At 30.9% G+C, this 27812-nt stretch overlaps 3 protein-coding genes, 1 long non-coding RNA gene and 1 pseudogene across 7 annotated transcripts; 3 read left to right on the top strand and 2 right to left on the bottom strand.

Moving 5' to 3' along the window:
* The first annotated feature begins 1933 nt into the window (after positions 1–1933).
* Positions 1934–3961, top strand: LOC123919725. 4 transcript variants are annotated; one of them, XR_006813302.1, is made up of 6 exons: positions 1940–2349; positions 2587–2630; positions 2712–2826; positions 2929–3112; positions 3255–3446; positions 3564–3961. It is a non-coding gene; the product is annotated as an uncharacterized LOC123919725 (long non-coding RNA). The 4 variants fall into 4 exon arrangements; XR_006813301.1 differs by having other exon boundaries at positions 1934–2349; positions 2587–2826; XR_006813300.1 differs by lacking the exon at positions 3255–3446 and having other exon boundaries at positions 2006–2349.
* A 220-nt stretch (positions 3962–4181) lies between these two features.
* On the top strand, positions 4182–5244 carry LOC123922100 (F-box/LRR-repeat protein 4-like). Its single transcript, XM_045974845.1, has 2 exons — positions 4182–4264; positions 4647–5244. The coding sequence occupies exons 1-2, from the start codon at positions 4182–4184 to the stop codon at positions 5242–5244; spliced, it is 681 nt and encodes a 226-aa protein (XP_045830801.1).
* A 2441-nt stretch (positions 5245–7685) lies between these two features.
* Positions 7686–13909, bottom strand: LOC123919718 (probable beta-1,3-galactosyltransferase 8). Its single transcript, XM_045971707.1, has 9 exons — positions 13770–13909; positions 11027–11282; positions 10655–10719; positions 10344–10543; positions 9683–9940; positions 9363–9450; positions 9146–9271; positions 8790–8899; positions 7686–8024 (listed from the first exon to the last, which is right to left on the bottom strand). Exons 2-9 carry the CDS (start codon positions 11180–11182, stop codon positions 7876–7878), a joined length of 1152 nt encoding a protein of 383 aa, XP_045827663.1. The 5' UTR covers positions 11183–11282; positions 13770–13909; the 3' UTR covers positions 7686–7875.
* Positions 13910–16336: 2427 nt separating this feature from the next.
* Positions 16337–17579, bottom strand: LOC123919724 (annotated as a pseudogene).
* A 6421-nt stretch (positions 17580–24000) lies between these two features.
* Positions 24001–27301, top strand: LOC123919719 (GDSL esterase/lipase At1g71250). Its single transcript, XM_045971708.1, has 5 exons — positions 24001–24226; positions 24537–24664; positions 25225–25467; positions 25731–25986; positions 27081–27301. Exons 1-5 carry the CDS (start codon positions 24001–24003, stop codon positions 27299–27301), a joined length of 1074 nt encoding a protein of 357 aa, XP_045827664.1.
* Positions 27302–27812: the final 511 nt, after the last annotated feature.

Raw genomic sequence — 27812 nt, 5'->3', positions numbered from 1 at the left:
CTTCAGCAAGAAGGAATTGATTACACTGAGGTGTATGCACCAGTAGCAAGAATGGAAACTATCAGGTTAGTGATTGCAATAGCCAGTTCATACAATTGGTCACTATACCATATGGATGTAAAATCTGCTTTTCTCAATGGTCCATTGGAAGAAGAGGTTTATGTACTGCAACCACCTGGGTTTGAAATTGCATCAGAAAAGAACAAAGTGTATAAGCTTAACAAAGCTTTATATGGCCTTAAACAAGCTCCAAGAGCTTGGAATAAAAGGATTGATGAATTTCTGCAAAAGGAAGGTTTTGTGAAGTGCACTGTTGAATTTGGTGTATACATGAAGGGAAGTGATATCTCAGATGCTATTGTCATTTGCCTGTATGTAGATGATTTGTTGATTACAGGTCACAGCACAACTAGCATTGAGAAATTCAAGGGGAGATTGAAAAGTGAGTTTGAAATGAGTGACTTGGGCAAACTCAATTACTTCCTTGGATTAGAATTTCACTATGCTTCAGATGGTATTGTATTGCATCAGAGAAAATACATTGAAGATGTATTAAAGAGATTTCAAATGGAGAATTGCAAAGCAGCTGAAACTCCAATGGATGCAAATTTGAAATTGTCAAAAAATGAAGATGAACAAGCAGTTGATGCTACTTTGTTCAAGCAGGTAGTTGGCAGCTTGAGGTTCATTTGCAATACAAGACCAGACATTAACTATGCAGTGGGCTCAGTGAGCAGGTTCATGAGTAAGCCTAAAACTTCTCACTTGATTGCAGCAAAAAGGATCCTAAGATACTTGAAGGGTACACAGGATTATGGTCTAGCTTTTCCAACAAGCAACAGTGAAACTCAAATTGAACTTGAAGGTTTCTCAGACTCTGACTGGTGTGGAGACAAAGATGATAGAAGGAGCACATCAGGTTACTGGTTCAGGTTCAGAAATTCACCTATCTCATGGTCTTCAAAGAAGCAGAACATAGTGGCATTATCTAGTTGTGAGGCTGAGTATGTAGCAGCAGCACAAGCAGTTTGGCTTGAATCCTTACTAGAAGAATTGAAGATCAACTATGTGAAGCCTATGAGATTGAATGTTGACAATAAATCTGCAATCAGCTTGGCAAAGAACCCCATTGCACATGGAAGGTCAAAGCACATTGAAACCAAGTATCACTTTCTAAGAGACCAAGTCAGCAAAGGCAAACTGAATGTGATGCATTGCAGGACAGAAATTCAAATTGCAGACATCATGACCAAGCCACTGAAGGTTGATAGATTCAAAGAATTAAGGAAAATGGTAGGCATTACCATGATTGCAGACAAGACATTGGATTGAGGAGTTGTGTTGAGAAATACAATCCAATGACTTGGTGAAAACAATCAACAAATTGTTAGTTACTTGCTTGGCAAGTTAGTTATTAGTTTGATTGTTGTAACTACCTTAGTTTGTTAGATGGTTAGTAACTAACTTGACTTACACTACAACATTTATTGCATCTGGCAACACTTTTTTATACAACATGTGTAAACTGTTATCTAAAACTTGGACAGGCAACATTTGACTCATGTTGCCAGTTATGTTTTCGCAACAGTGTATAATTGTTCCCTATAATCTAATAAGGAACAGTTTTAAGATGTAACAATAACACTCACTAGCAATACGTGATAACCGTCCCCTTAGATGTTTTAGGGGACAGTTTTGAACTGAACCACTATTTGCCCACAAGAGGCAACAATTATGAAATGTTGCTTTATTCAATAAAAAATAGTAACATTTTCTTATAAAAAATAAAAATAAAATCAAACATTTGTAAATTTTTGCCTTATTTGATTTTTTGATTTTAGATAAGTAACTTATTTTTCTTCCCACCAAAGAGTAAGTTGTTTTTAATTTATTGATTGATTGATTGATTTTTTTTTTTTTTGAGGTAAGTTGTTTTTATTGATAACAATTAACAAGTGAAAAATTGGCACAACAATTCAAGTGAAAATACATTTATAAGGCCTTGGTTAAATTCTGTCAACAAAAAAAAACGCATTGGTTAAATAAAATTAACTTTCTTATACAAAACCCAATTTACAGAGTCTTCTATCCAAAACCCTATCTTGAGATGGAACTATTTCCATCCACTGTGACGGCTGGATCTAGTGACTGAGAACGATTGCCATCAAGATTTATCCTAATCCAGACATCACAATCACAGTCAGAGCCTAACCCCCGTCGTTTTCTCTTTCATTTCGCGCCGCACACTCTATCGTCGTTCTCCATCTTCCATCTTCGCCGGTGATACACTCAATCTTGCACAGTATGTTGGATCCGAACTTGTAGCCTTGTTCTACCACCCCTTCCAAGGTTTATCCTCTCTCTATCTCCCACTCCTTTCATGTTTATCTTCCTGGGTTAGGGTTTAAAATGGGTAGCGAAAACATTAATTAATATAGGTAACATAAGATTAAAAATTTATTTGCCAAGATTCATTATTTAGATTTTGATTCAAAATTTTCAATCTGGGGTAACATAAGATTAAAAATTTATTTGCTAAGATTCATTATTTAGATTTTGATTCAAAATTTTCAATCTGGGTTTCAGCTAGGGTATGAAAAAAGGGCGAGCTTTCTTGTATCCGCATAAAGGTTGTGTTTCTATATATTTGCATATAATAATCCTGCATTTCTTCTATACATTTTCATGTGACTTTTATTGTTGGTTTTTAGGGATGATACTATATCAGTTTGTAAGAAAAAAATCTTGCTATTTGTTTTTGTGGGGTCTTAGAGTCCATAGTGCAGTGAAGAAGAGAGAGTAGGTGTTCCACATCTTACAGCAGAGGTGAGTTATGTAATTGCAAGTTATATAATTATTCCATCTTTCCTACAATACTTGAATTTTGTATATATGTATTCAACAATTTCAATGTATATTACTTTGTAGTGAAGGATGTGCTTGGTGTTAGTATATATGCAAGTTCTAAGTAAAAGAGGTTTCATGTGATAAATGGTGCCTTTTCATTATGTTAATTTGCTGAAAAGAAGAATGGAGTATATGCATTCTCATTGATGATTGAATTACATACAAATGTGAAGAATCAATTACTCAGACAGATGCACTAGAGCAGGTAATTGTACTAGTGTCATTGCTGGAACACTTGGCTATATGGCTACTGATAAGTATTAATTGCTATTTGGATAAACTTGAGTCCTTAATTAGATATTAGTTTATTTTTGGTATTAACCCTCTAGTATAACAAACAAATACAGGGCATAATATAAAAAGGGGTCATATGCTCATATTCTAGTGGTTGAACTTGTTAAGTAAAGGGGTCATATGCTCATATATGCTTATATTCTAGTGGATGAACCATGTCCCATAAGTGTAGCTCAAATGGTAGCTACCGGGGATATTATGGTCAGTGTTCTAACCCCGGATTTCACGTTTCTCCACATTTAAATGTGAGTTTTGTCATTAGGCTACTTGAAAATTAATCATGTTTTATTTAAATGTGAGTATTTCCATTTTTGGTTATTATTATACTTGAAAATTAATCATGTTTTATTTTATCATGACAGAGTATATCCACACTTATAAGGTGACAGAAGAGTGTTCACAATTTTTGGTGCTTATGAAGTTGGTTAAAAGAAAGGTCTATGGAGCCAAATTTCTAAGATAAGAAGGATATTGTTATTTGGGTATGCAATAATATTAGAACTTAGAAGCAATGGAATTGCATTTGAATTGTTGGATTCTACCGTGGCAAATCATTTCAAGAAGATGCCTTTAAAATCCTGTGACTTGATAATATCTATGTCAACTTTGTATTTGGTGTTTTCGAATTTATAGCTTAACTTAAGTCTACATTTTTTTATTGTTTGTGTGACTTTAGAATAGGAAGGTGTATTGAAGTCTTTGTAACAGGATTGGTTGTACTATAATTTATTTATGAATCAAAGGTTGTTTGTTAAATTAATGATTTGTCTTCAGAAAAACAAATTAAAAAGTTAGAACTGTGAAAAATGTTCCCCAGGATATAAAATTGTTGTTTGTAATATATATTGATATATGTTGAAAAGTTGGTCCTTTATGTAATGAGTATAATGTTCGTAAAAAAAATAAAATGTAATGGGTACATTTGGAAACTGTTCTCTTTGTTTAAATGTTTAGGCAACCATTACAGACTGTTGACACCTATGGCAACATGTGAAATGTGTCGCCTTAGGTTCGCTGGAAAACTGACCCCTATTCCCGATACTTTAGGCGACAGTTTTAAATAGTGTGCCCAGAAAGCGAAACAACTGTTCCCATAAGTAATAGGTAACGCTCGCATACAAAACAGGTGGAAACTGTTCCCTATACTCTTAGGTGACAGTTTTCATTGCTTTGGCTACAATTTTCAAGTGTTGCTAAAGAGCAAAAATGTTGTAGTGTTAGTTACTCTAATCATGGTTACTTGTTAACCAAGTACCACACTACAATTTGTATCTCTATAAATTGTATTTCTAAGATCAATAATAATCAATCCTCATTGATGAAACTATTCCCTCTCTCACTCTCTTCTCCACTCTAACACTCACCTCCCTCGAGCTTAGATACTACTGCGGTGACATCCACAAGTATCTTGACCAATTATCTGGTTTCTCATTGAATTATGAAAGCACCATTCCCGCTAATGGGTTGCAAGCTATCTCTCAAAACATTTCAAATTTAACCTCTCTTAAATGTTACTCCGTTGATTTTCTCAATAATAACACTAACATGTTCCACATCGCCCATTGTTTCCCCAATCTGCAGATGCTTGATTTGAGCTGTTGCTTTAACGTACCTGCAGAAGGTATTGGTCATGTTTTAAACACATGTTGTAACATTAGACATTTGAACTTAAAGCTCTGTTGTGGTGTCAAACTACATGGAATGAACTTTAAAGCTCCCAAGCTTGAGGTGTTGAATTTGTCATATACAAGAGTTGATGATGAAACACTCTATATGATCTCAAAGAGTTGTCGTCAAATTTTGCAACTATACCTTCGACATTGTTATTGTGTCACAGAAAAAGGAGTAAAACATGTCGTAGAAAACTGCACACAACTTAGAGAGGTAGATTTAAGGGATTGTATTGGTGTGCATGCTCATGTCGTTGAATCAATGGTATCTTCAAGGCCATCATTGAGAAAGATAATAGCTCCACCTGGTTTTCGTTTCAATGAAAGAAATAAGAAATTATTCTTGCATCATGGATGTCTTGTTTACTTCTAAAATGTATGTTTTTGTTTTCAAGTTTACTTCAATTAGATATTACTTTGTTTTAAATGTCAACTTTCAAATGTGTGCAGGATAATTTCCCAAGTTTACTTTCAATTAGATATTACTTTGCTAGATATATGCTGTTTTAAATTGTATTGTTTTCCATCACTTTGCCTTAGTGTCATACTTGTTGCAACCCTTGTAACTTTATTTCATTTTAATATATTCATGCTCTTTTTGGCCGTTCAAAAATAACAAAAACGAGAAACATATCTTCTTGTTGGGTCAATTGCAATGCAGTAAAACCCAGCTGTAAGATCGCCATGATGGTGTCATTGTCGAAGAGATGAATAAGACAATACTTTGATGGCCCCTGAGTAGGCGAGCAGGTCAACAAATTGTAAGATATTATTTTATACTATAAATGACATGTGTGTTCAAGAAAAACGATAAAGTACGAATCTGTTACAAATAAATAAGATAAATGTGTAATTTTGCCATACGAAAAACAAAGTTGTGAGGATCATATATTATAAAGTAATTATTCTCAGAAGAGTTAAACAAATATTATAAAGTTGAGGTTTCAAGGCATGAAAGTTGTTATTCAAACGGTAAAATTTATGTAAACAGGAAGTGTTCGACGATCTGTTCGTACGAGAGTGTGCAGTCCTGTTTTATATAACTCTGTGTATGTAGGAGTGTATGAGAATGGACTAAGGGATCGATGAATGAGAATCCCAACGGACATTTTGAACATGAGCGCAGGCTCCCTTTGAAAACCAGTGGTGCCAATGAGGGATATCCCCAACGAGCATTGGTTGTATATTGCTCAATATGTAAATATTAACTTTTAGTAGATTAGAGTCTTGAAACCATTTTGAGTACTTAGTGGATTAAATAAATCTATGCTATCTATGACTCTCTTGTGGTAGTGACTTTCGGGTGGTAGGGTGCATGCCTTTTTTTTTTTACGAAACTTTAGTACTTTTACTTATGTCATTTTTTCAAATTTTTATCGGTGTCGACGTGTCAGTGTCCGGTGTCCGTGCTACCAGCATGAAACATAATGACTTGTGAAATATATATGATGCATATTTTGTATTAAATTTAACCAAAGATAGGAAAGACTTTTATTTGTTTCGTAGAAATAGTCCAGTTGTTATGAATATTACATGTAATATGTAGGATCAAGATTAAACTTTAGTACTCTTTTTTTTTTTTGACGAAACTCTAGTACTCTTACTTATTCACTTTAAAATATGAAATTTTAACCGTTAATCTACTTGACAAAAAAAAAACAGTTTTTATTTAAAACAAATTCGAATAACTTAATTAACTCGTAATTAATCATGATTGAATTTGTCTTAGATATTTTATTATCAAGATGTAACACCATTTTTTGAGATTAAAGGAAATGGGGTGTTACAGCTTCCATCAAGTTTATGATCAATCAATCCCCCACAAAGAAGCCAAACATTATGAGACTTTAGTACTATTAGGGGTTTAGGAAAGTTAGAAAAAAAATCATACGAGACGTAACCACTCATTTAAAATCCAACATTATATTCTTATTATAAATCCAACATTATTTTTTTTGTCAAGTATTGTAGTGGCTAAACTCTGACACTTTTAAATTGGGAGAAGTGTGAAATTTGGAGTTTGAACCCCGGTCAATCCAATAACGTCCATGATAGCTACCATTTGAGCTCCACTTATGGGACAATCCAACATTATTTTCTACCCAAAAACTTATCGGAATTGGGTTAATGGGTCAAATTTTTATAAATTCAACATTATTCTCATTTATAATCGATACGAGAGTTAACCACTAATTTAAAATCGAACACGACCAATGTCCAGTACTCTTGATTTGTGTTCCTCATCAAACTGGTTCCACTACCCACAACTAAGATCCAAACACTTGTGCATGAGCACACACTTTCGATAAGAAAAAAATTCAAACAAGATTTGAGTGATGTATAGAACAGACAACATCCGTTAAAGATATGTAATGAGTTATATTAATCTCATAGCTAAATTACAATTTTTTCTTAAACTTGCAATTTTGACGCACTAACTTTTAAAATAATATTTTTGACCCTTTAACTTTTGCCCGTTTTATAAAAGGATGACTCCATTGATTTTGATCAAGTCAAAAAACATATGGCATGTGAATCATTGTCCACATGGCAAGACATGTTGACGTGACATGTGAGTTACAAAAATTAGAAGAACAAAATTATAAGTTTATAAAAATTAGGTGACGAAAATCACAATTTAGCCTAATCTATAACTTAGTTGATTCGATTTCTTTTTTTCTACGAACCTACTTGGGTTTAAAGTAGTACCTTTTTTTACTCAAATTTCTACCCGATGTTCTTAAATATATAAAAAAAAATTAAAATATAGCTAATTAATATATTGAAAAATATATAGAGGGGGGAAACTGCATAGGAAATTAAAATGCCAAACAAAATGAAGATAATCATAGATAGATATTGTCTCAAAACGAAAGGGTGACAATTATCTCTAAATAATAAAATGAAGATGAATTCAATACCCTCTTCATGCAAATTAAAGTACTAAACTTTGCTTTTTTTTTTCTTTTCTTTTTGTTTCTTCCATATGGAATGAGGTTGTGAATTATATTTCAACATTCCAAACAGCTCCATCTCCCTCTCCACAAGCTTTGTGAACATCTTTCATTCTCTCATCAGACTTGCATATGCCACTGCATTTCCAATCATATGAAGCCACACACACGTTTCCTGCCCTTGCTTTCCATTCACAATCTGCATGAACAAACAACACACTTATAAAATTAAAATTGTTTTTATTAATAAAAGAAAATTAAAATAGACTCTTACATTTCATTGGTCATTCACTCATTTACTCTCTCTCCCTTTTTATTAATGTAAATGTAAAATAATTTATAAGGTAGGAGTTTCATTGATAAGGTAAAAGAATAAGTGATCAAAAATAAATTTTGAAAATAATACATAATACAACTATACAAGCTTTTTTTTTGTGTGTTAAAAATCAATAGTTAAAAGGAAATAGAACTTGTCAAAGGAACGGTAATGACAACGGATACTTTTCGATACACATTTTACAACATATATTATCATATTAGTTGAAATATAAATGAGTTTCATTATATTGTGTCCGTCCTCCATCAAAAGAGTATGAAAGGATTCAAATCCTATAAATATGGGGTAAAAAACGTTTTCTAGTAATTTTGAAATCTTTATCATCAAATCCTATATTTAATGATATGTGGTATGATTCATGAAATTTTGTTCATTTTTACTATTACTTTATGACATTTAAAAAAAATTAAGTTACGCAGGGACATAAGGTAAAAGTAAAAATGTCATAAGGTAAAAATGCTTAGGGTTTACTTTTTTCAATTAATTAAAAATTTAATATTCTAATGACATTTGTTTTGTAAACAGAGAATATTCATGTACAAAAAAATTAGTTGAATTAATAAACAAAGAATAATTTTCATAAAAAAAATTTAAAAAAAATAAAGGAAACAGGGTTAACCAAGTTACCTGGGGGTGTCGCACAACACATGGAACGTTCATCAACCATTTCAACTTCTAAGCCCAATAACCATGTTCCAAGAGATACATCTTCATTTGCATATCTATGCAATATGGGCCTGCAATATGTAAATAAATTACATTCCATACTCATAAGCTAATATAATCAACTAGAAGTTAATTATTTGCCTAAAAAATTGTAAGTTAATTATCAAATAATTGACTATTAGTCTTAAATAAGAGTAAAAAAATTTCAATATAGTCACTAAAACACTTAGAAACTTGAATTAAAATTACCTCAACTTATAAATCTATTTTCATGTTTTATCGCAACCAATGTAAAAAAAAAATAATTATGAAATTACCAATTGATGGATATATAGTCAGCAAGATCCCTAGAGATGGCATAGATTTGTCCTGTGGCATGCCTGAAATATTTGTTCCCTTCATCCCCAAACTTCCAATACTCAGCTTCATGATACTTTACACCTCTGCCACAAAAAATAAAACCCACTAGTTCATATAAATTCTTTAATTAATTAATTAATAATAAAAAAATATTTTTATTTAAAAAAGTCTCACTTTTGATATAAAACTGGACCGGATTTCATGCAACCAATATAAACCCTGGGCCTTGATCGGTACTTTGCAAGTGTGTTCACTAGCGTACCTGCAAAATAAGTCGATAATTATGTTTGAATATATTAATGTAAATAAAAGTTGTATGATAAATTTAATAGTAAAAAATAAAAATCACTTTTGAAGACAAAAGTTCAAAATAATATATTTAAGTTAGAAAGAATTCCAAGAACATAAATAGTTATATCCGAGCACACCCAAATATTTCAAAAGTTTATGCAAAGTAACTCAACTTGAAAATTATTAAGATTAAAAAAACTTACCAAGGTTTAAATGAATGTCATCATCAATCTTGACATAGAATTCAGCATCCCACATAGAAGTAACAGTTGAAAAGAAGAGTCTTGTCTTGGTGGACAATTCATGGTACCCCTCAATATGGTCTAACCTAAGAAAATCATGGTGTTCTGTATCTTCTTCATCAATTGATTTGTCAAGAATGCTTCCTAGTGATGTGCTATGACCAATCATGAACCTTACAACAATTCCCTTCTCTTTCTCTAGTTCCTTAAGCTTATCTCCTGTTTTCAATTTTAACAATATTTTCACAAAATTAAAGGTTGGATTAAAGAAAAATTATCTAAGGAATTGGATTTTAGATTATACCCTTTTTATTTAGATTTTTTTTAGGGTTAGAAATCGGACTTATAATTTACGACACTCACACACAGTGTGCACCAACTACTTGTATGAGTCTTGTTGATACCATTTGATCTAGAATTATTGATTTCCTCCAATTAAAAACTTTGCATTTGATGTGGAAAAGCAATCGGTAGTATTAGATTAAAATCGAACATTAAAATTTTTTATTTTATTTTGAATCTAATTTAATAAAATCAGAATATGAATCGTTCGATCTGGAGTGATTGTTTGCTTTTTTTAAGGTAGAAGATTTGGATCCTTTCACGAGTAACGTATGCGTACCTTTAGGCAACCATGTCTCGCGTATCGAGTCTCGTCGTTTTTTGCTGCTAAAGGCGGTGTTAATACCAATCACCACAAAAGCTCTCTGAATACTAAGGTTAGAATCATGTTGTTTCAAATGCTGCCCCTGCCCACTAGTTTGGCTTGTCTCAGATGCTGTCAATTCCATTCCCAATGTTGAAATTGCCTTATCCAAAGACCTATGAATTTTGATCACAAACAATTTATTTCACACAAGTGATTATTAGTTAATACGTTTAATTTAAATTTAATGCAAGAGTTCATTATCATTTAGTACAAATCTATCTTACTTGATAGCTTGATGAGTCTTTGTGACTTCCTCCATTACATCTCCGGATTCACCTTCAATGATTTTCTACATGAAAAACAAATTGTGAGACATTTAGATTCGCCAAAAACAGAACAAGAGATTCACTTTCGTCTTCTTAGTAAAAGAAAAATCGATTTCGTCTTTTTCATTTTTGACGAAAAATCAACATCGTCTTTTTGTATAAAAGAAAACGATTTCATCTTCATTAAATTAAGAGATTCACTTAATCATTGATCCAAAAATCAATTGTTGAAATTGTGGTCAAATATATGATAATCTATGATAACTTTTGAATCAACAAAAAAAATTACTAATTTAACTTTTGAAATTGTGGTCACACTAGAGAACTTACTCGTTTGAGAACACCGTTGTGTCTGGTCGGTAGCACCGAACTTTCATGGTTGGAGGAGGGGCTTGTCCACATTTGGCCAGTGAAAAGTGTTCCAGCCAGAAAGCAAGCAATGCATAGGAACAAAATGGTTTTTGCTGAAGCTGGCTTTACCCTCATTTTTTTTATCACACTAAATGTTCCTTGAAACAAAGAGACTATGTAATTCCAAGGGACAAGTTTCCTTTGTGATGGTTGCACCTTGAATTTAAATTGGTTCCTTGGGATGATTGTCATAGAAAAAAGTTAGTAAATAAAAGACAACTCAAGATAGAAATTTTAGCATTGCGTAGGTTTAGGTTTAAAAGCAATTGAGAATGGACACACACATGACATTCACACACTATTTACCATGTTAGGTCTCATGACTAAAGTAAAAGAAGCTCTATTAATGCCATAAATACGCTCTTTAACGTTCACTTTCTAATGTGCATTACGTATTTGGCTAAAATACATTCACTTTTTAATGTTCATTACGTAATTTGCTAAAATTTATGAGTCTCATTATTTTGAAAACGAATCTCGTTGAATAAGTAACGTGATATACTCGTTACTTTAGTGGGACTTGTAAAGTTCACTAAACTAACATCTGATTGGTCTGAATTGTCAGGCACCTTAAGTAAGTGGCTAGGGTTCGATATCTGACTCTTGCGTATGGAGAAAATCGATTGAGATAGGAGATTATATCTTGTTTTTTCAGCAAATTTTTGAAGGAGATTAATCACCGATAAAAAGAGTCGATACTTAATATTTATATAAAAATATTTAAAAAGAGTGTGTTATTAACATTTTTCCGATAAAAAAATGGGGTTGTTTTCAATTGGCCCAAGGGCTAATACATGTGGCCCAAGTGCTCTGGATCCAATCCAATATGATGCCCTCATAGAAGCCTCCCTCATAAACCAGAAATGATAGACACGATAGTTATTGTACGCTACCTGCAGCGGACACAATCCTTATACGCTAAGAGAACCATTGGATTCATCTCAACGTCTCTCATCATCCTAAATGACAGATGTTGCCAGTTGTCTCGAGCAATTATAAATGTGACTCCCCTATATAAGGCAAGCTTTGGCACTAAAGTACACAATTTTGAACCACTTTTTACTTACTCTCTTAATCACATACTGATTTGAATGTTGGAGTGCTAACGTATTTTGCAGATACTTTTCATACCGTAATTCACGGTACATGAACATTATTACCACCGTAATTGCCTAAGTCTAGCCATCGAAATCATCTAGTTTAATACATCACACTTGTAAAAAAATCACTAAATAAAAATATGAAGAAAAAAGGTGGGTTGTTAAAACTTTTCCATTAAAAAACAAATGTAGGGTTTAAATTATAAGTAAAAATGTATATGATGTTCCATTTGATGAAGTAAAATTTTTTTGAACAAGAATTTGATGAAGTAAATTGTTGGTTTTGGAAGAATCTGATTAATACAATTTTCAAAGGTAGCCATCATAGCCGTTAGTTTTGAGCATATCACATGAGAATGCGTGAAATGCTTAGACTAAGAAGCAATAAAAGTGTGAACAGACAGCAGTCCTAATTTTAATTCCTTTTTAGTATTTTTGTCTATTATTGGCCATACCCTCTCTGGCCTATTTCAAAATGTTAGTCTTGCTTATAAATTTTTTATTTTCATATATAAAAATAAAAAACAACCAAAAGAACAATAATATAGATGAAGTAATAACCTCATAGAACAAAAGATGGAATTTTATGAAAACAATTATAAAATAATTGTTAGTGTTAATTAATTAATAATAATTACTAATGTTTCAGAGGAATGTAAAAATAAATTAACCTAGGTCGGGGGTATGTGACAAAATCGATCGAATCGACGGACCCTTTAATTCATTTAAGAGGTGAATTTTCAACTACTAAAATTACTTAACAAAAAATAAAAATACACATTTTATATTTTTTTGAACAATACACAATTTATATTAAAAATAATAATAATAATAATAATAATAATAATAATAATAATAATAAAAAATACAACATTGTATCCAAATCTTCAAAAAGTGATGTCCATATAACATTTCTAAGAAATAAATACATAATAGAATTTGTAATACATAAAAAATAAAAATCGGGATACTGAGTTAAAATATATAAAAATAAGAGGGATAATAAAAAAACACTACATATTTAAGTGTTAATCGAGATGGATCTAGGATTGCTGAGATGTGTAATTTTCAACATTTAGGGCCCGATTGGTTCGAGGTAGAGGGAGGGGAGGTGGGGTGAGGGGGTAATCTTGACAAAAAAAATTTCCTTTTTATTAAATCATTTTTTCAAAAAAAAAAAAGTTTTTTATTCTTAAAAAAAAGAAACAAAATTTAAAAACAATTTTTTTTGCCAATTTACATTTTAAAACAAAAATAAATTTACATATCATCACTAATACATAGATCAGTCACTAATACATAGATCATCATTAATTCCAAGTGAATAGTAACAAAATCAAAGCCTAAACAGAATTGAACAACTCCTAATTACCCAAAAAAAAATTACCCTATCATGCAAACCAAACAAGTAATACTAAATTATCAATTCCCAAGAGTTTAAAAATTGATGAATAACTATTTATAGGGAAGTTATCAATCTATATAAAAGATGTGAAAATGTGAATAAAAAAAATGAACAGAGTATCATGATAATTTTAAACTAAGATGAAGTATATAGTTACCCGAAAGTGATTTGTTGAATATGATTGAAGATTTGAAGGAGTATGTCAATTTTTGACTGACAATTCTTAAACCATAAGAATAATAGGTGTCATTGGGCATCAAATTCTAACAATGTATCTATTTCTAGGTCACTATATATGTCATTAGATTTCTCAAAAAAAAAATATATATGTCATTAGTTATAAGCTATATGGTGTGTTTTGATTGATATTGGCAGTTTGATCATGTGGTTTTGATGATACAACAAATTAAGATATTAAAAAGAAAATAACTTATTTCATTTCTGTGGGTAATCTCTCTATCACCAATTACGTGTGTACTAAATTTCATAAGCTGGCAAAATAAAATGGAGATAATGTAAAGAGAGAGCAAATGTTTACATAGTTAATTTCTTTGTTAAATTATGACATGCCTTATGAAAAATATATATAACATGTTGCTTTGGCCAAGTGGTTAAAGCGTGTGCATGCTAAGTACATGGGGTTTCCCCGCAAGAGTTTGAATCTCTCAGGCAGCGATTTTTATGTTAAATTATTTACAATTTTTTTTAGTTATGTTAAATTATTTTAAAAAATAGGAAAAGTATATAGAGGTCAATGCTCAAAATTGCTTGTATTGAGGAATAAATCTATTATAACAAAGTGTATATGTTGTGATTGAGTGAAAACGTAAAAATAACAGTGTCCAAAATTCATCTTTATCTTATGATCTTTAATTTTATCTTCTACTTTTTACTACACCTTCTCTTTGTAGTATGAGAGTAGTGTTTGTAGGTTTTTGTTTTTCTATCATGTGTACATCAATATACATAAATCAATACACAACAACATAGTTCATAAAATTACGATCTATATTTTTAAAAAAAAAATATTAAACAAAAAATATGTTTACTAGAGTTAGCTTTTTAGATTTTGAAATTTTTGACAGGTTTTGAAAATCAAAATGAAGTGAGGAGAAAAACGATGTATCCAAAATATATATAGTGTGTTCAAATTCTATAATTCAAATTAAATCGCGTACGAATATAACTCTAAAAGGGTAAAAGAGTAAAAAAAAAATAGAAGCAGGGCAGGGCATGAAAATTGAGAGGGAAGAAAAATGATGTTTTCTCTCTAGGCCTCCCATATATTTTTGATATCCCAAATATTTCAATTTTGCCCTTTATAAAAACTTCGGTTCGCAGAAATCGAAGTTTTTTCTAGTTCAAATTTAAGGAAAATTCGGTTAACAGAAACAGAAAAAAAAATTCAAGGCAAAAAAAATTCGATTCGTAGCAACCGAAATTTTTTTTGAAGGGCAAAAAAATAAAATTCAGGAGGGGAAAAAGAACCATGGGAGCCTAAAGAAAAAACATTAAGAAAAAATTTCATTGCTCAAAATACATGCCAATATTGGGCCTATTGTTTTTTTTGGCTGCCCACCACTTATTTCTTCTATTGAGATCTTCTTTTTGGGCCCACAAGGTTTGTTTGCGCGCCCCTTAAAATTATCAAAATACGCTACTTAATTTATGAATTGGGTTAGCTACTTAATTAGCGAACACTCTATATACATGAAATTTTTAGGAATTTACACCGTTATCCACTTAAGTCTTTTTAACACCTCATATACATGAATTTTGCAAGATTTTACACTTCAACCTTCTATAAGGTGCATGAAACCTAATTTTTACTGAGAAAATTTTGTATTCTTAAGTTATCTAATTATGTTTTTTCAGATATTGATGTTTCTCAAGATTCATGAGCTAATGTGAAGGCACACATTGCAGCAATATCTGAAGGAACATCAATATTTTACTATAAAATCCTGAAAAATTCATGTACATGGGTTTTAGCTAGCACATTTTTCTACTTAACTAGAGAACAATGTAATTAAATCATAAAAATTTCATATATATGGGATGTCAGCTAGCACATTTCTCTACTTAAGTAACATACGGTGTAAAATCATGAAAATTTCATGTATAGTGTGTGTTTGCTAGTTAAATAGTAAACTTAGTTCTCTACTTAACTAGCGGACGATGTTTTTATCAAATTTCTCATTTTTATAAGGTCTTCTACTCTTCTTTTTTTTTTTGACACAATAAGGTCTTCTACTTAAGTAGCGAAAATGTAAAAATGAAAACGAGCAAGACACGCGAGAAACACCGGGGACACTAAAAGAATTTCTCTTATTTTAATAGCACGGCCAATCTTTGATTTTTTTTTTGTTGTGTTAACTCTCCGATTCCTAAGAGAAAGATGCCCTAGCAATCTTGAGTTCGATCGTGAAGTCAGTCAATTCTGACTAAGAAGTTGTTCCACCTAGAAATTAAATTCAAGTTTTTTCGAACTATTTGTCCTATTGTGAAATTCATTAAGCACTTGATTCTAATATCTTTGTTAATATATAAATTAAGTGATTAAATTCAATTAAATGAAATAATTTTTGTTAGATTTTACTATTTCACCTACAAAACCTAACTAAATTTCAGAATTATCAAATCTTGAACTTCAAAATCTATGGAGTTAAGACGGCTAAATTTTCTCATTCAAAATCTAAACAGAATGAACAGAATGCAAAAGGAAAAAGAAAAACGATAGTGATGTCTTCACTTCTTTTTTTTTATAACTAAAATGACGTGTTCACTTTCAAGAGTTTATAAACTATATATACATTTTTTCAACTAATTGCAAGAGTAGACTTAGACTAGTATTACCGATCATTATTTGATTTAGTGGCGATTGATACCGTATTTGATAGGGATAATCACAATTCAACCCTTTATAATTGTGATCGGGAGAGAACTAAAATCACTTGATGTCATAACTTACTCTCCGAATTTTGTAGCCCAAATACCGGTGATGAAAAAAACCAAAAAACTAGTACTAGTATTAGAGACAAAAAAAAATAACAACCAAAAAAGAAATAGAAACTATGGTACATATACTAAAGAGTTATTTCCTTGCACCATAGCTAGAATATCATCATTGAAATGGAACACTTCATTCCACGTCAGCATATTTCCAAAAAAGGGCCCCACCCTTGTGGGACTCATCAACGGAGCATCTTTCACATCCCAAAACGACGTCGTAGTGGCACACTCTTCTTCTTTCCACCACTCCATCATTTCAATTGAAAAATCATTAACATCATGATGATCAACATCAATATTATTAGCACTATTGATATTATTACCATTTTCATTCATTTTTGTTTCATTGGAAGAAGAATGTGTAATTGTAAGTACATCTTGTTGGTGGCGGCTTCGACTTGGTTGATGAGCCGCTTTAGCTGCCGCCAATTGAATATCTCTTCTAGCCGAAGAAATAGGACGTGGTAGAAATTCAACATCTTTAGGGAAATTAAGACTAGCCGAAGTACCTTTTAAGAAATAAGCCGCTGAGTCATAAGCACGCGCCGCCATTTCAGCTGACTCGAATGATCCTAGCCATATTCGTGTTTTTTGGCCCGGTAGCCTTATTTCTGAAACATAACGCCCCCAGGTACGTTTCCGCACTCCGTGAAATGCGGAATTATGTTTCTTAGAGTCGCGTTTTGTTGTTGAGCCGGGTAGAGATTCGGCTTGAGATTGTGCTTGAGCTTGAGATTCCTTTGTGAACGACATGAGAATTGAGAAGAGAGAAAATTGAGTGATGATTTTTTGTGTGTGTGTGTTGTTGTTTAATGTGTTATTGGGGATGTGGGGGGTTTATGTAGAGAATAGATGAAGTGTGGATGGTACAACAGTGTGTAAGTACTGGATCTAGCTGGAAATTTTTGGGGGCCCTACTTGATTCATCTTTGAAAACGATGTTGAATAAGCACATATTATCCGGATGATACGGGTAATTGATATTTTATTCGGGTGAATTCTATTTTCACATAAATTCATATAAAAAATAATTTAAGTCTCTTAAATATAGCTCAAATGATAGCTATCAGAGATATTATTGAAATGGCCGGAGTTCGAACCCGAATTCTAAATTTCTCCACATTTAAATGTATAAGTCTAACCATTAAACAACTTGAAAAAAAATTATTTCCTTTTTTGTCTAGAAGAGATATTGATTTTAGTAAATTGTTAAGAATTTGAAGTTTGATTGGTAATTAACGTTAGACTTGATAGGAAGGATCACGATTCGATTTCCCGCAATTACGATTGGGAGGTGGCCGAAACCATGTGATGACAGAATTGACCCCAAACCAGATTATGCGGTTTAGTGGGCTGGATATCGATATTGAAATCAAAAATAAAAATATGTGTGTCAATTACTAAAGTGATATATGAGACATAAGAATTAATATATTTTCTAGAAACTAATTTAGTTTATATAAACTATATATTTATTGTCAATAATGAATTGGTTTAAGTAGTAAGAGTCTTGTTTCTCTTAAATATATGGTAAGATATTCAATTTCTAGCTCATATATATATGGAGAAAATTCGATTAAAAGGAGACATAGGAGGAAGCCAAAAGAAGAAAAAAACTAAATATATAATAACAACAAAATGTCATTTCTTTATCATCATTTGAGTTAAAATTACAAATTAATAAATACTCCCTCCGTCCTAAATCTTTGGCCGTTTTACCTTTTTAGTTTTTTCTTAAATCTGTAGTCTTTTTAAAAAACCAATGTATATTTACTGATACTTTATCATTTCTTTATCATCATTTGAGTTAAACTTACAAATTAAATATATTTTTTCTTTCTTAATAAAGTAAGGGTAAAAGTGACGTAACTTATCAATTTTTATTATTTCTTAATCTCTGTGCAAAACTCTAAAAAGACTAAAGTTTTGGGACTTAACCTCAAGAATATAATGTACTTAAAAAAAATCATTCATAAATATTTACATTTTCAAACTTTAATCTCTACATACATATTGAAGGTCTTTTTTTTTTTAATATTTCTATCCATGAATCATGATTAATGTAAGACAACTTTATTATATAATAATTGTGTCATGTTAAACAGTGTCCCTGGAGCACTAGTTAAGCATACTAAAAAAGGAAATAAATGATAAATTTAATGATGAGAGAGAATAACTTTTCACATCATTAAAACATTGAATGCATAATTTACGAGATAAAACTTCTATATTTGTATCCTTAACTAGTGCCCCGGGGACACTGTTTAACATTTTCCATAATAATTTTAAGATACTAGTAGTCGAATTGTACCAATAATATCCATCAGATTTTGTCATATAATCAAAAGAAGTGTCCTAATTGATCACTTAACTTAGGTAGATCCTAGTTCCATACAAACTTTAAATAGTATACGTGCTTTATCAGCTAGGCTTAATAGGATTAATTTGTCTCCTTAAAACATGCTACATTCCATCCTCTTGTTTTGTCAATTAGTTGGTAGTTTATCACATTATCATGACAAGTTGGTTAGATAACACTAACTGACACAATTAAATTACTGTTAATTTTGTCAAGTAACTTTTTAGTCCGTTCTTATAGCATCTTCTTAACAATAATTTTTAACAACTCACTTCCATATAATGTTAAATTTGTTAGGTTTTGAATTTGAATAATTATTGAGAAATATTTCACACTCTTATGTCCTAACTAAGTTCATTTGGAACAATATGAAGAAAAAAAAAACCAATGTGTGAGATTTTTTTTTCTTTCTTTTTTTTACTTAAACTCAAACTTGATCATATCCGAATACACAATCTTATCTAGAGGGTTTAAATGAATAAATTGTCAAATACCCCCTCTGAAATTTTAAAATTCTTTAAATACCCTATGAAATTTGGAAATAGGCAAATACCTCCCCTGAAATTTTAAAAAGTCAATCAAATTGCCCCTGGCGTGGACTTTGACCAGTAGTGCCAATGGGCAATTTGATTGACTTTTTAAAATTTCAGGGGGTATTTGACAATTTACTCGGGTTTAAATATATGAAAAAGATATATTTGTAACAAACGTAAAATTTAAAAACATGTTTATTACTTAAAAAACATAAAGTGTTTATCTATTACAAATGTAAAATTTAAAGGACATATTTATAACTTTAAAAAACTTAAAACCTATTTATTACAAACGTATAATTTAAAGATCTAAAAATAAATTTTACTTATTTATACAATTCTTACTATTCAATGTGACATTTTTATAGAGAAAAACAATTCACTCGACATTTTATCCTCATGTACGATTAATAGTACAAAGTAAAATGTTCCCAAAATTAACTACTAAGCCAATTTTTCACCACTAGAGACTGGAGTCACATTCACCTGATCATAGGCATGACAAGGTCATTCAGCAATGAGTTATTAAAAATACAAATGTGTAGCATTTTGTCTTTTATTAAAAAAAAAATTAATGTGTCATGCTAAATAGTGTCCTAGTTAAAAAATACTAAAAATGCTAATAAAAAATAAAATTAATGTTAATGTTTAACATTTGAATGGACAAATTTCAAAATAAATTTTCCTTGTTACTAGTGTCCTTGCATGGAGGCACCATTTAACTTTTTTTGGTACATATTTAACATTTTTTTAATAAGTACTCAAATTATAATTCTTAAAATTTACTAGTGTCCCAAACAACCAATAAAAATAAAGTACAAAAATAAATTTTTACGTGAAACTTTGAATTAACTCTTAATCAACTTTTTTTTTCAAATGCATATGATTTGTTCCTATGAATTGCTGGATAAATATTTTCAAATTAATTATGAAGTAATAGTATAAAACGATTTGGAAACAAAATGGAGGAAAATAAATTTAAAACTTTTATAAATGTATTTTAAACTGCCATTAAAAAAAAAGCATTTTAAACTCTAGAATTTTCTCTACTTTTAACTGAGACAACATTTTCTGACTTTAATTTTTTTTTGAACAAATTCGTAATATTCAGTTTTATATAATTTCTTTTAATTGCAATTGTGTGAGGTAAAATACTAAGTCTAGAAGTAGAGTACGTAGTGGATATAAGAATAAACTATTTTACATTAATAAAAAAGAATAAAACTATATATTCGTAAATATATGGTGGATGAAAAACGACATATGATTGAGTACTAGCGAATCATCATCACAAACGCGTTAAGCCAGCTGGGTTTGAAATAATAAAAACCCAACAAATTGATTTGAGAAGAATACGAATTACATACACTACGAATATAATAATATACGAATTACATTACGAATATATTAATCAGATGCATTATCCATGGAAGCAAAGGTAGGCAATCAGTGATTACATTCAAACCGTGTTGACTATATGGGCTTTCAAAGTCATAACTTATACGTACATATATTATTGTCCTTTCTTCCCAAACTTGCAGGATTCACTCAAGATCTTGTCCTATGTATTGTACCCCTAATATTAATTGCTACTACAAACTAGTACGACACTTGACAGCTAGCAACTCTAATCAAGGTTTCTTATATCATGATTTTGAACTCCAGCCTCATCAATAATTAGAGTTGAACTGTCAAATGAGTTGGTCCGGCTTAGTTTGGTCCAGTCTAGTGGCCACATTAAATAAATGGGCGGATTGGTCCGATCCAATTAGTATTGGACTATGCTTTAATGAGGTCGATCCATGTACGCTAACGAGTCAGACAGACTTATTTCATTTTTTCTTGTTTAATCAATCTTTTTTCCTGCAATTTCAATGAATTTCAATCAAATCATCTTCAAATTGAAAACGGGAAACTACATAGGAGACACCGTGGCAGCGAAACGACAAGAATGGAAGACGACAAGTCGACGTCGAGTGGGAAAAACAATTATAGTGTTGGGGAGTACGGGGAAACTCGGGAGAAACAATGAGGTCAATGCTCCATGACCACAAGAGAGGGAGACATCACATCTCCACCAAAACCTAAATGCATTAGGTTAATGAGTCACCTCTCTTATAAATCCAACATTCTTCCCATAAATAGTCGATGTGAGACTTAACCACTCACACTTAAAACCCAACATTCTCCCCCCAAGTGTGAATTCTCTCACCCTATAGTTGATCCACTACTAGGATCAACTCCCGCTCCCCTACCAAGCCGAACCACGACTCTGATACCACTTGGGAGTCCGGGGGAGCTCGGGAGAAACAATAGACCACCAATGCTCCAGGACCACAAGAGAGGGAGACATTATATCTCAACCCAAAACCTTAATGTATTAGGTTAATGAGTCACCTCTCTTATAAATCCAACATTCTTCCCATACATAGTCGATGTGAGACTTAACCACTCACACTTGAAACCCAACAGATAGAACGATGGAGATGCGAATGGGTGAGATTGAGATCAGTGATTTGTTTTGATGAAGAAGAGCAAAATTGACAAGGAGAAGTTGAAAGAGGTTATCGTGAGAAGAACATGACGGGTCCCGATATTTTCGTTCGATTTACATCTCTTAATTTGAAAGGTTGATTAGTTTTTTTCCACATGTCACTCATCTATCAATGGAATTGGAAAAATAGGAGCAGATCTGAACTCCTATATATAACTGAACCGAGTGCTTCGAAATGAATATTGGGATGGTGAAGGTAAATCCGTCATATCTTAGTATGATGATGACTGCAATGATTTCTTTATGTTGGAAGGAAAATGTACCTGCAAAAATGTTAGCACTCTGATGCTCAAGTCAGTATATCAATGAAGTCAGAAAAGTGCTAAATTGAAGGCGGAATTGTTATACCTTGAGATCAGTGTATGAACGCCTATATAGAGGAATATTATAGTGGAGTCTCCATATGTAATGGATCAACCACAAATATCTCATGTTGTGTCATTTATCCAGTGTGTTTCGGTACATATAGGGAGCAATGGCCTAATAGCTCTGTGGTCATTGAGTGACACATGTTCTTCTTATCCATAATGTTACATCTTTAAATATAATGAGTTTTAGTCAGCCCGAAACAAGAACAATAACCATTATAAGGATTAATGATATTAATTTCACATTATTATACCCAAAATCATAATAATAATTATTAATAATAATAGAAATGTTCGTTTTTTGTCCCCGTGAGCTTAACTCAGTTGGTAGGAACATCGCAGTATATGTGCAGCAGTCCGGGTTCAAACTCGGAACACTCTATTTATTTACCTTTAAGGTGAATTTTATAGCCACTAGACTACTTGAAAGAGAAAAAAAAGTCCATTTCTTGTACCAAAAAAGAAGTGTCCATTTCTGTTTCTAGTAATGGTAAGGATCACTATGATAGACATGCCCATTTTTATACTCCAACATTATCATTACCATTGATATTCTAACATGAATTTGTTTGTAAATAACAGATATAAAAAAAAAGAAAAATTAGTATAAGAATATAACGTGAAAATTTTAAAATTGGAGAAAAATCACGACTATTGTCTAAATTGACAATCGGAGAATTATTACTATGTAATTTTTTTACATCACATAGACTTCACTCACTCACACCTCAATAATTCAGTATGACTACACTCTCACAAAGAAAATATTTAAACATTAAACTAAGCTGTTAGATATAAGTTTAAGGCGACTACTTGTGCATGTGCATCTAAAAAATTAACCTAAGTGACTAAGTCCAATATATAATCTTAGTTTGCATCTTGCTTCACCATATTATAAGTGATGTGTGGCTTCTTCAATAACTAATTTTTATCTTATTTTTTATTTAAAAGACCGAACAATATGGAACTTGAAAAACAACCTATCAATATTAACCAAAATATTATTTGAAAGACATGTTTGAGGGTGTGGTATATATGCTTTCAAAATGAAATGCTTATGAATTCATTTGTCCTAAAATAAATCATCTCTCTATATAAAATACAAAACTTCTAAAAAAAAATAATGTGCAAAAGATCATCCAAATCTTTCTTTTAACCAAATTTGAGAGCAACACTTTCGGCTACCCTAACCAGCATGAATTCATGGAAGAATAATTATGCAAAGTAACAAACAAGCATGAAAATTGAGGTTTGCACACACCAAAACTCATGTCATAACCAAAAAAGAAAATGAAAACGGGATAGTGAGGTAACAAATAGTCTAAAAAAACATGAGGAAAGGCAAATTAAGAAACATGTAAAGTGATAGGGTTGGGTTGGTTTCTTGCAATACTTGTTTCTTATACAATGATGAAAACCAATTTACCACCTTTTTTTTTAATATATATGCATGTAATGTTTGTTACAATTTCCACAACTCAAACTTTAATTTCAAATTATATTTTGCTACGTTATTTTCCACAATTCAAATGAAGCAAAAGGGTACATTGAAATATGTGGTGATGATGATTCTAGTTATAGTGTTGCTATGTTGCTATGGGGTAGCTAATGTGAACTCACAAAGGGTTCCTCCTGCTTTGTTTGTTTTTGGAGATTCACTTGTTGATGTTGGTAACAACAATCACCTAAATACATGGGCAAAATCAAATTTCTATCCATATGGTATTGATTACAATGGGGGTTATACAGGCAGATTTTCTAATGGAAAATCCGTCATTGATTTCATTGGTAATTTTTTTTCTTCTAGGTTTGGTACTTTGGTTTACGTCCTCATATTTTAGCTTATTTTTTGAATTATTTTTTTCAATTATTTTTTCTTAATTTTTGAAGTTATTTTTAGTTTATTATAAACATGAATTATTTTTTTTCAAATAGTCTATAGTGGCCAAATTTTAACCCTTGTAAAATGAATAAGTGGAAAATTTTGAATTTAAATCTCAATCCCTGCATATTGTAATATTTCTCTGAGTTATTCTGAGGGTGATGAAAATCAACTATTTTTTCTTTACTCTTACTATGATTTATTTTAACTTTATAGGAGATATGTTGGGTGTTCCTTCTCCTCCACCATTTTTAGACTCTTCTACTAGTGGACAGAACATGCTTAATGGAGTCAATTATGCATCTGGTTCTGGTGGTATTCTTGATGATTCAGGGAGACACTTTGTACTATACACACTTATCCTAACTCTCAATTATTCTTAACTTGTTTTTTCTGCCATTTATTAGAATTTAAACAATTAAATAGATATGTTATTTAGCTTATTCCATAAATCGAAGGCGGAATGCTACCTCTTTTTTCTTATCCGGCCATGATTGAATGTGTCTACAATTTATTTTTGACGAATTTAGTTTCTTTCGTCTAGAAATTATCAGACAAACAATTCAACGTGTATCATGTCAAAATTAATGACGACTTATGTGATTTTTTAACGGCAGATAATAGTAGGTTTTTTTTTAATTTTTTTCCATATTTAAATAGTTTTTAATGTGTTTTATTTTAAAAATTTTAGACATTTTTTTTATAAGCAAAATGTTATTTGCTAAAATTTTTAGACTTAATTTTTTGTTAAAAAAACTCAAAAAAATAAACTATTAATTTTATTGAACAGATACATATTTTATGTCACTCTAAATATTTCATTTTAATGTTTGTTTTAAGTCTTTAAATATGTTTGGTAGGTAATTAAAATATGTAACTAGAACTGCAATGTAATGTGTTACAGGGTGATAGGCATAGCATGAGCAAACAAATCCAGAACTTTGAGAGCACATTGAATCAATACAGGACAATGATGAATGCAACTACATTGAATCAATTCTTAGCCAAGTCTATAGTAATTGTGGTGATTGGAAACAATGACTACATCAGCAACTACCTCCTACCTGGATTTTATGGCACTAGCAGAAATTATACTGCCCCTCAATTTGCAAATCTTCTTCTCAATACATTTGGAAGACAACTTCTGGTAATTATGTCGTCTAGGGTTAATTTGTCGAATAAACTTTGAATTTTTTCTAACGGTCCAAAACATGTGTGTCTTTAACTAGTCCCAAACATATTGCTTTTTTCTTTGAAACAACTTATGTTATTATGTTAATTTGTTAGTTTTTGTCGGGAATCAAAATTGAGCCTGGTATCACCCTTATCATTTCACCCCTTAACTCTTTCGCATCAACCACCGAGCCATTTAAGTGTAATTTACTTATTTATTTATATGTTGTATTGTAGGCACTACATAGTTTAGGATTAAGGAGGTTCTTCTTGGGAGGAATTGGACCACTTGGTTGCATTCCTAATCAAAGAGCAAGGGGTATAGCCCCATTTGGAAGATGTGTTGATTCGGTAAATCAGATGGTTGTAACTTACAATGGAGGACTCAGATCATTGGTGGAGCAGCTTAATAGAGAACATTCTGATTCCATGTTTGTATATGGAAACACTTATAATGTCTTTGGTGATATTCTTAATAATCCTAATGCCTTTGGTAAGATATTATCCTAATGAGTTTATTTAATTAGTAAAGTTTTACTTACAAATTCAATCATATGGTCTAGATATTTTGGAAAGTAATTATATCAAGGTTTAATTGCAGTTTTGATCTTTCTATTTTCATCATTTTATAGAATTGGTCTCCCTATTTTAAAATTTGATAGTTTTAGTCCCTCCATCAAATATTCTGTCTAAAAATTGGTGATATGATATGTTTTAAACAACGTTGTATATAATCTGATGATGAGAAAATATCAACAACGATGAAATTGTAAGAAAATTAATTTATAAACTTAATTTAAAACATGTCATATCTCCATAATTTAGACAAAACATTTTATGAAGGGATTAAAACTATCAAATTTTAAAATAGGAGAATCAATTCTGCAAAATAGTGAAAATAGGGGGATTAATACCACAATTAAACCTTTTATGATTCACACTTTGGTTACATGTGCTTTTTGTTTTACATTTTTAGTACAAAATTTCAATGTATTTTCATTATAATAAAATGAAGAATATAAGCATTGATAATTTTTATTTTCAAGAATAAACACTTGTGAAATTGCAAAATCTCAATGTATTTCATTTGAAACAAAAACTCTGTTTTTCATTTATAAAAAAATGAAGATAAATGTTGTCTTAATTAACTTATGAGCTACAATATGTACTTACTTTCTAACAAAATTTCAAAAATGAGACATAAACCGTTTTCAATTTATTTTCATAAAATTTTAATTAAGGATAGCTTATGAAAATTTTTAAAAAAATAGTTTGAATATATTTTATGATTTTTTTTGAAGGAATAAATTTTATCATTTGTTATCAAAATAGTTTATAAATTAATATTTATAAGTGTTTATTTTATAAGCGCTTAATTAAACTGTTTATTAAATTTTAGACTATTTTTTTTAAGTAAATTAAGAACATTATAAGACATCATAATGACTAGTAGACATCAGAGAGACATCTAGTAGCATTAATTCCATGTCTTTTTCCTCATATAAATATATATAAAAAAAGGGGATTTTAGACTATGAATTTGAATAAATAATGGTGTTGGATTTTTTTTATTTTTTTTGTGTGCAGCATTTACTGTTGTTGATAGAGCTTGTTGTGGAATTGGATTGAACAGAGGACAAATATCATGTCTCCCATTGCAATTGCCATGTTTAAACAGAGATCAACATGTATTTTGGGATGCTTTCCACCCAACACAATCTGCAATTTATGTATTTGCTTGGAGAGCTGTTAATGGTCCACAAAGTGATTGTTATCCTATTAATATTAAACAAATGGCTCTCATGTAATTTAATCTTTAATGTATTATTATATTATTATTGTTTCAGTTTATGAAACAAATTCTATGTAATAAAATTGAAGTGAAATATATTATTTAAAATTTTATAATTAGAAATATCTACGGAGTTAATTTAAACCGTCTAGTTTTGGAGTAAGACTAGTCTGAATTTCTAAGTAAAGAAATGAAGAACTTCACACCAAGTAAGGCTAGTCTCAATTTTATACTTTCTAAAAATTGAATGATAGCCATGTTTCTTTTATACGCTAAAAATTTCATTTTGCCTTTAAAAAAAATTCAGAACATAGAAATCAAAGTTTTTTCGAAGTTTTTTTTAGTGTAAATTCACGAAAAATTCAGAAAATAGAAATCAAAATTTGTTTTCAAGGCAAAAAAAATTCGATAAATAGAATCCGAAATTTTTATTGAAGGGCAAAAAAGAAAATCCAAAGAGAAAAAAAATGCATGAGAGGCCGGAAGATAAGCTATCAAATAGAGTCAAATCAGGCCGTGAGTCAAAA

The sequence above is a fragment of the Trifolium pratense genome, linkage group LG4, assembly GCF_020283565.1.
Source record: "Trifolium pratense cultivar HEN17-A07 linkage group LG4, ARS_RC_1.1, whole genome shotgun sequence".
In the NCBI taxonomy this organism is placed as follows: Eukaryota; Viridiplantae; Streptophyta; class Magnoliopsida; order Fabales; family Fabaceae; genus Trifolium; species Trifolium pratense.
Note: the sequence above shows the minus strand (reverse complement) of the source record. Positions and strands in the feature narration are given on the sequence as shown.

Coding starts and splice junctions, on each gene's coding strand:
- LOC123919718 (XM_045971707.1), bottom strand. CDS start 11,182: ATGAGGGTAAAGCCAGCTTCAGCAAAAACCATTTTGTTCCTATGCATT. Junction 9,941..10,343: donor CGAGACATGGTTGCCTAAAG/GTACGCATACGT, acceptor AATTGAAAACAG/GAGATAAGCTTAAGGAACTA. Junction 8,025..8,789: donor GTGTTGTGCGACACCCCCAG/GTAACTTGGTTA, acceptor TTGTTCATGCAG/ATTGTGAATGGAAAGCAAGG.
- LOC123919719 (XM_045971708.1), top strand. CDS start 24,001: ATGATGATTCTAGTTATAGTGTTGCTATGTTGCTATGGGGTAGCTAAT. Junction 24,227..24,536: donor ATCCGTCATTGATTTCATTG/GTAATTTTTTTT, acceptor TTAACTTTATAG/GAGATATGTTGGGTGTTCCT. Junction 25,468..25,730: donor CATTTGGAAGACAACTTCTG/GTAATTATGTCG, acceptor GTTGTATTGTAG/GCACTACATAGTTTAGGATT.
- LOC123922100 (XM_045974845.1), top strand. CDS start 4,182: ATGGCAACATGTGAAATGTGTCGCCTTAGGTTCGCTGGAAAACTGACC. Junction 4,265..4,646: donor TTAGGCGACAGTTTTAAATA/GTGTGCCCAGAA, acceptor GAATTATGAAAG/CACCATTCCCGCTAATGGGT.